Source organism: Echinops telfairi, unplaced genomic scaffold (genome assembly GCF_000313985.2).
Source record: "Echinops telfairi isolate 266 unplaced genomic scaffold, ASM31398v2 ScPeMD7_36;HRSCAF=134, whole genome shotgun sequence".
NCBI classification, from domain to species: Eukaryota; Metazoa; Chordata; class Mammalia; order Afrosoricida; family Tenrecidae; genus Echinops; species Echinops telfairi.
In genome coordinates this window covers 867,527-874,759 of record NW_022103934.1, presented here as the reverse complement: position 1 = coordinate 874,759, position 7,233 = coordinate 867,527, and the positions used below count along the sequence as shown (strand labels likewise).

The following is a 7,233-nucleotide window of genomic DNA, read 5'->3' as shown; positions in this document are numbered from 1 at the left end:
CACACACACACACACACACACACACACACACACACACACACACACACACTCAAGCTCCTCTCCCGCCTCCCAACCTTAAGTGTTTCTAATTAGAGTGTGCTGGAGGGTACTCAGTCTTGCTTGCCAGCCCCCTAACCCGACACACTTCCGTAGGCTGAGGATGAGGAAGGCTACCGCAAGCTCATTGACCAGAAGAAGGACAAGCGCTTGGCCTACCTCCTGCAGCAGACGGACGAGTATGTGGCGAACCTCACGGAGCTGGTGCGGCAGCACAAGGCCGCTCAGGTTGCCAAGGAGAAGAAGAAGAAAAAGAAAAAGAAGGCAAGAATTGGCGGGCTAGTATTTTCTAGTGTGTCGCCTCAGCCTCAAGCTCCCAGGTCAGGGAGTAACCTTGTCTGTCTTCCCTTTCAGAAGGCAGAGAATGGGGAAGGACAGACACCTGCAATCGGGCCGGACGGCGAGGTTAGTGGGCAGGGTTTCTGCTCGTGGAATGGTCAGCCCAGCCCAGACCTTGGGTCTGGCGTATCCTTCTCTCCCTAAGTCACAGAAGCTGTCAGTGATGATGGTGTGGTTCAAGTATGTCCCCAGGCACCCACTCCCCAGAGAGAACTGTGTGAGCTAGAGACTGATGGGACCCCCAAGACTATGGCCACTAGTCACTCTTACGGTCTGAAACAACTAGTAATTGTTAAAATACACAGCCATTTAAGAGCAACAGGACAGCATCGACCCAGGGACAGAGTTAGGAAGGAAAATGAGTCTGAAACGATGAATTGAAAGCATGGTCTCTGGTATGCTTTTGAGGTGTTCCCACATTTTCCTCCCACTCCATCCAGGAGCTACAAACGTGATCTTTTCCGGAGCAGTGGGCCATGGTAGCTGGGCACCATCTAGTTCTTCTGGTCTCAGGGTGGTGGAGACTGAGGGTTGCGTGGCCCAGTGGTCCATTGGACGAGTTGTTCTCATGTGTCTGCCCTGGAGGGTCTTGTGTGAGTCAGAATCAACTTGATGGCAGAGGTTGGCGCTTGGATTAAATTTTCAGAAGTCTTTATGCACACATCTTCATTATATTACTGCAGAGTCATTTGGGTGTGTCTAGGCATAGCTTGGATTGTTTTCATCTATCAGACCATTTTGGACAGCTTCCTGAGTCAGTCCACACAGTTCCTGGTCCTCTTCCATTCATCATGTGGACCGAGAGTTGCTTAGGCTGCACCTTGCTTCACACTGTCCCTGCGAACCCTGCAGGGCAGCTTCAGTGAGGCACGCCGACGGGCAGCCCACTGGCTGTTCCCCCTATTGTCTTGATCACCTCTGCACTTTCTGGTTGTACGCACATGCAGTCTTACAGGACCACTTCCCAGAAGTCATCATTCAGGAATGGCAGACATCACCTGTGCTGGTGGTAGATCTTACTTGGTCTCAGCCAGTGGTTCTCAAGCCTGCTAGTGCATTTGAAGCACGAGGGAGTGTTTAGTAAAGGCAGAGGACCCCAGCCTTACCGAGAGCAGTTCACTCAATTTAGAGGGTGGCCCCTAGGTCCTTGGAGTGTGTAGGGATAAATGGAGCTGATCGAGACCATCTGCAGCATCCATTCGAGGGGTCGCGGTCCCTGTCGCCTTCCTCGGAGGGCTGCTCAGAGAATGAGCTTTAATGTGCCTGGAGACTAGCAGCCCTCCGAGTGAGCAGGAGGCAGGGCATGTCAGAGGCTGGGAGACAGGAGTCATCTTCATCCTGAAGGTTTTTCCTAAGAAGTTTGAAGGCCTCAATTAAGGGGAAGATGTTTATCCAAGATTGTCATCTCAAAAATGAGGAATTCCTTGTTTGTTCCTTATTGATCTTCTGAAGTAGTCCAGTGAGCTGCTTAACAGAACAGACTTGAGACCTTTGTTGAATTCCACAGAGACAGTCTCAGTGGGTAGCACTGTGGGCCCAGCGAGAGTGAACAGCGGGCATTGGTGTTAAAAGGGGAGAGCCCTCCAGTCTTGTTTCTCATGCCAGAAGCCTAGGACAGCGGGCAGCTGTGAAGCTCGAGCTCAGGGCTCTGGAGAACACACACTGCACACGCTTGGATTTTGAACTGAAACAATTGTGCCAATCAATTTAACTCAGAAATCGCTGTCGTGTGTCTAATACCAGTGGTTCATGCAATTTGATATTTTTACCTGTGCATTTTTCGGAATTTTGACCCTTGGTCCTCAAGCTGTGTCTGACTCATTGCAACTCCACAGGACAGGGGGGAATGGCTCAGTAGGGTTTCTATGACTGTCCATCTCTACAGATGCCAATTGCCCCCATTTTCTTCTTGTGGGGCCGCTAATGCTTTGCCACGTGAAGCCGGTCACCGCCACTGGGGTTGTGTCTGGGCTGTCCTCTGGCCGTGGAGGCGGGCGAGCTCACCATCAGTTGGCCCTGATTCACCCTGTTCTTGACTGGATGCGTGAGGGGAAGAACTTGCCACCTCAAGTCTGCCTGGGCCTCTTTTTCAGCCTCTGGATGAGACCAGCCAGATGAGTGACCTGCCAGTGAAAGTGATCCACGTGGAGAGCGGGAAGATCCTCACGGGCACAGATGCCCCCAAAGCAGGGCAGCTGGAGGCCTGGCTGGAAATGAACCCTGGGTGAGTGGGAGCAGGCTGATGGTGGCCAGGAGTGCCGGCCCATTGCAGAGGGGCCGTGCCTTGTGCGCGGGTCGGGGAGGTGTGTATTCAGACGGCATGTTTTCTAGGTATGAAGTAGCACCGCGATCTGACAGTGAGGAGAGTGGCTCTGAAGAAGAGGAAGAGGTAAGGCCGCCTTGTGTGTGTGTATTACCCCTGGCCGCTGAGACCCTCTCCCGAAGGGATGGGGTGGGCAGCCTTGGTCCAGGCCTGGGTGTAAAAGATGTCCCATCCAGTCGGGTAGAGGCTAGCCCCATGTGACTGTTTCCATTTTAACTGAGCCAAGTGTACACTTCCACTTTTTGAGTCATATTAAACACATTTCAATAGGCTCGAATAAGCTCCTCCTTCCCAACCACTGGTAGGAAGGAGTCTGTGCGTTGAATTCTTTTGTAACTCATGGTAGCCCATGTTCATGTGTGCCCATTCTTTGGAAATAGATTCTTTGGAAATGGATATGTGGCTGCATTTATTGTGTGTGTCTTCCAGTCCATTTAATCACGCCTGCTAGAAGGTTCCTTCTGGCTTTGCATGGGTTTGACTTGGACCTCTGGGCAGACCTGTTTCCCATCTCCATCCTGGTTGCTCTCCTGGGAAAGGGTCTTAGAGGTGTGTGTGGACAAGGATGGGCTTTCTGAAGGCCTGAGCTGTTGTACCCACTTAACCTCCTGAAGTGTGTGTGTGTGTGTGTGTGTGTGTGTGTGTGTGTGTGTATTGTTCTTAAAAGACTGCTGCCTCTTCTTATAAGCCAAGTCTTTTAAAGGAGAATTTCAGAGTGCATTCAGGGGCCGCGGACCATTCGCATCCCTTCTGTGACCGGCCTGCTCATTCCCTGGTGCTAGTGGTTTTCAATGAGGACTTTCACGGGTTTGATAAATACTTCGCCTTCGCTTGAAGCCAGCTCAGTGATCACCTCTACCTCGCTTTGGACTTGCCCTACCTTTACCCTGCCCTTGTTTCATTTTTGCACAAACCTCCTTAGGTCGTCTGGGATTTTGTTGGCTTAGGCTGTGAGGTGGAGCACTGACTTTCCCCCTCAGAGTAGTAAGCCAACTTGCACACAGTTGAATCTTCCCATACCTATACTTCTGATATTTTAAAAATGAAGTATATTCGTTTTTGAAGCTATTTGAGCGCTAGGGCCACCAGTTTAGTTTCTTGTAACAACCTGATAATTCTAACCTAGGCTTTTTTGGGTTGGGGGAGGCAGGGAGAGGGGAATTTAACAGAAAAAAGACATTCTTACTTTCAAAAGATTAGTGGCTAATTATAGTTCCCTTAATAAGGATGACAGTGACAAAGAGCCATTATGATATTCAAGTGTTTCATAAAGCTTGGAACCATTCTGTTGTAACTTCCTGACGGTGTTACTGTTCGGTATGGTTACTGAAGTGTAGTTTACATTCCGTGTGAATTATGGAGTGGGGTGGGGGTTGATAAAGTGAGCTGTGTATTGGGGCTGCTAACCACAGGTAGGCAGTTCAAAACCACCAGACACTAGTGTGGGAGAAAGATGAGACGTTCTCCTTCAGTAAAGAATTACGGTCTCGGAAACCCACCTGGGCAGTGCTGCATGTCCTGCCTCGATGGCAGTGAGTTGTGAGAATGCACGTACCATGAAATGCACTCACTGTAAGTGTGTAATGTGAAGATTTTTAGTACTTTGTGCAACGACCTCACATACCAGCTTTAGCACCGTTCCATCACCCCACAAAGCGCCCTCCTGTTTGAGTTTAGCTAGTCCCCACCCCCTCCTGCAGCCCATGGAAGCCACCAATCCACTTCTCTCTTGAGTTGCCTTGGCTGGGCATGTCATGCAAGGGGAGCCATACCACATGCAATCTTTTGTGTCCAGTTTCTCTCATGCACCGTCATGTTTTGGAGTTTCATCCGTGGTGTTACGTGTATCAGAATTCGTTCTGTTTTATGCTGAGTTGTGTTCCCGTATAAGGCTCTGCCGGATTGTGTTTGTCCCTTCAGTAGTCGATGGGCATTTGTGGTGCCTCCATCCTTGGGCAGTGATGAACAATGCTGCTGTGGACATTCGCGTACCTGTCTTTGTGTGGACATAGGTTTTCATTTCTCTTAGGTAGATGCCTAGGAGTGAAATTGCTGGGTCGTGTGGTAAGTTTGTGTTTAACTTAAAAAAAAAAAAGAAACCCCAAAAAACCAGCCAAATTGTTTTCCAAAATGGCGGTCCCACGTCATGGGTTCCAGTCTCTCCACATCCTCACCCACGCTTGATACTGTCTGCACTTTTGATTGTGGCCGTTCGAGTGGATGCGTGTGTGGCACCTCATTGTGATTTCTTTTTTGCCTTTTCCTGGTGACTAATGATGCAGAGCATCTTCTCATGCTTATGTGACGCAAGTCTAGTCACGTTTTTCACCCATTTTTATGTTGAGGATTTTTGTCATCTTATTCTTGAGTCGTAGGTACGCGAGCCTGATCAGACAGATAATTTGCAAATATCTTCTCCCTGCCTGTTTTTTGAGCGTGTTATTTGCAAGTGGACAAGTTTGTAAATTTGATGATGTGCAATTATCACATTACTTTTTTTGGTGGATTTTACTGTAGGTGTCAGACTCTTTACCTAACCCAAGGTCACAAAGTTTTTTTTTCCTCTTAAGGTTCATCTAGAACAGTGGTTCTCAACCTGTGGGTCGCGACCCCTTTGGGTTCAAATGACCCCTTTGGGTTCAAATGACCCTTTCGCAGGGATCGCCCGATTCATAACAGTAGCAAAATGACAGTGATGAAGTAGCAACAAAAATACTTTCATGGTTGGGGGGGGTCACCATAACATGAGGAACTGTATTAGAAGGTCGCGGCATGAGGAAGGTTGAGAACCACTGCTCTAGAAGTTTAACAGTAGAAGCTTTTGTGCTTAGGAAAGACTTCAGTCCTTGTTGAGTTGGTTTTTGTGTGTGGTCTAGGGGGCCTAAGCTTAGCCCCTTAGTGTTTTGCACCTGAATATCTTACCCACCATCCCTGGTGGCTCAGTGAGTTATATGTTGGGCCGCTGACCACAGTGTCCAACCATTTCATGGGAGAAAGACAAGGTTTTCTACTCTCATCATAAATAGTTACAGTCTTGGAAACCCTCAGGGGCATTTTTGCCTAGTCCTATAAGGGTCCCCAGAATTGACTTGATGGCAGTGAATTTTTTTGGTATTGATTTTTAAAATTTTTATTTTAATCCTTCATTATACAATGTTGAGTAGTTAGTGCACACACCCGTCTTATTTCTGATCTCACCTGTAATGCACCATTGTGAGATATTAGCTACAGTTTTTTGTAGCTGTTCTTTATCAGGTTGAGTGTATTATTTTGAATTTCTAGATTGTGTTGAGAATTTTTATCATGAATGGGTGCTAGGTTTTATCTTACACTTTTTGGTATATCTGTCTACTAAGATGATCATGCGGTTATTTTTTTTTTAAGCTTTTATTCATACCTTTTATTACAATTGATTACTGGTTGTTACACCAACCTATTATCTCTGGAATAAACTCTACTTTGGCATAGTATACATTAAAAAATGCACTGTTAGTGTTTTATCGAGCATTTGGGGGGAGTTGGGTGGTTTATATTAATAAAGGGCATTGGTCACGGTTTTTTTTTTTTATAATGATTTTTTAAAGCCTTGGGTTAATATTGGGCTCATAGAATAGATTGGAAAATGGCTCCACCTCTCTTTTTCAGAAAAGTTTGTGAAAGATTGTTTTATCTTTAAAGTATTTGATAAAGTATTTGATAGAACAGCGAAACTAACTACCTGGATTTGAGCCTTTTCTTTGTGGAAAGAGTTTTAATTACAAATCCAATTACTTGTCCTAAGCCTTCACATGATTTTTCTTCCTTCTCAAGTCAATTTTAGTAATCTTTATCTTTTGAGGAATTTTCATCTCTGTTATCTGGATAGTTGTCATCAAGTTGCTTATAGCAGCCCCATGCTAGCCTGTGATTTTCATACGGTTTGTGGTAATGTCTCTTTATTGACAGATTTTGGAAATTTGGTCATTTACCTTTTTTTTCCTTGTTCAATCGTTGTCTAGCCTATTGGTTTGATCTTTTCCTGATGTAAGTGTTTAAAACCTACGGCATTGCTCAAGCTGCATATTGCTAATTTTGGATACATTTGTTTTTGTTTCATCCAAAGTACTTTCTAATATGCGATGTGATTTCTTTTTGGGTGCATAGATTATTTGTAAGCGTGTTGTTTCATTTTAAGCATTTGAGAATTTACCCTCCCCCCCAAAATTTTTTTAATCATTTTACTGGGGTCTCGTACAAACTCTTATCACAGTCCATACATACATCTATTGTGTGTCAAGTACATGTGCTGCCATCATCATTCTCACAACATTTTCTTTCTACTTGAGCCCCTGGTATGAGCTCCTCATGTTCCCCTCTCTCCCCACACTCCCTCCCTCATAAGCCCTTGATAATGATTACTGGTTTTCAGGTCTTGCACTGTCCAGTGCCTCCCTTCACCCACTTTCTATTGTCCGCCCCCCAGGGAAGGGGTTATGCGTAGATCATTGTGATCGGTTTCCCCTTTCTCCCCCACC

General features: G+C 46.3%; 1 protein-coding gene across 1 annotated transcript in view; it reads left to right on the top strand.

Annotated features, from left to right (window-relative positions):
• The window catches only part of SMARCA4 (SWI/SNF related, matrix associated, actin dependent regulator of chromatin, subfamily a, member 4), a 74,681-nt gene that overhangs the window by 12,926 nt on the left and 54,522 nt on the right, over positions 1-7,233 (top strand). The window contains exons 10-13 of the mRNA XM_045290289.1: positions 154-321; positions 412-462; positions 2,490-2,620; positions 2,728-2,785. Coding sequence (XP_045146224.1) covers positions 154-321; positions 412-462; positions 2,490-2,620; positions 2,728-2,785 — 408 coding nt within the window. The remainder of the gene's footprint in view (positions 1-153; positions 322-411; positions 463-2,489; positions 2,621-2,727; positions 2,786-7,233) is intronic.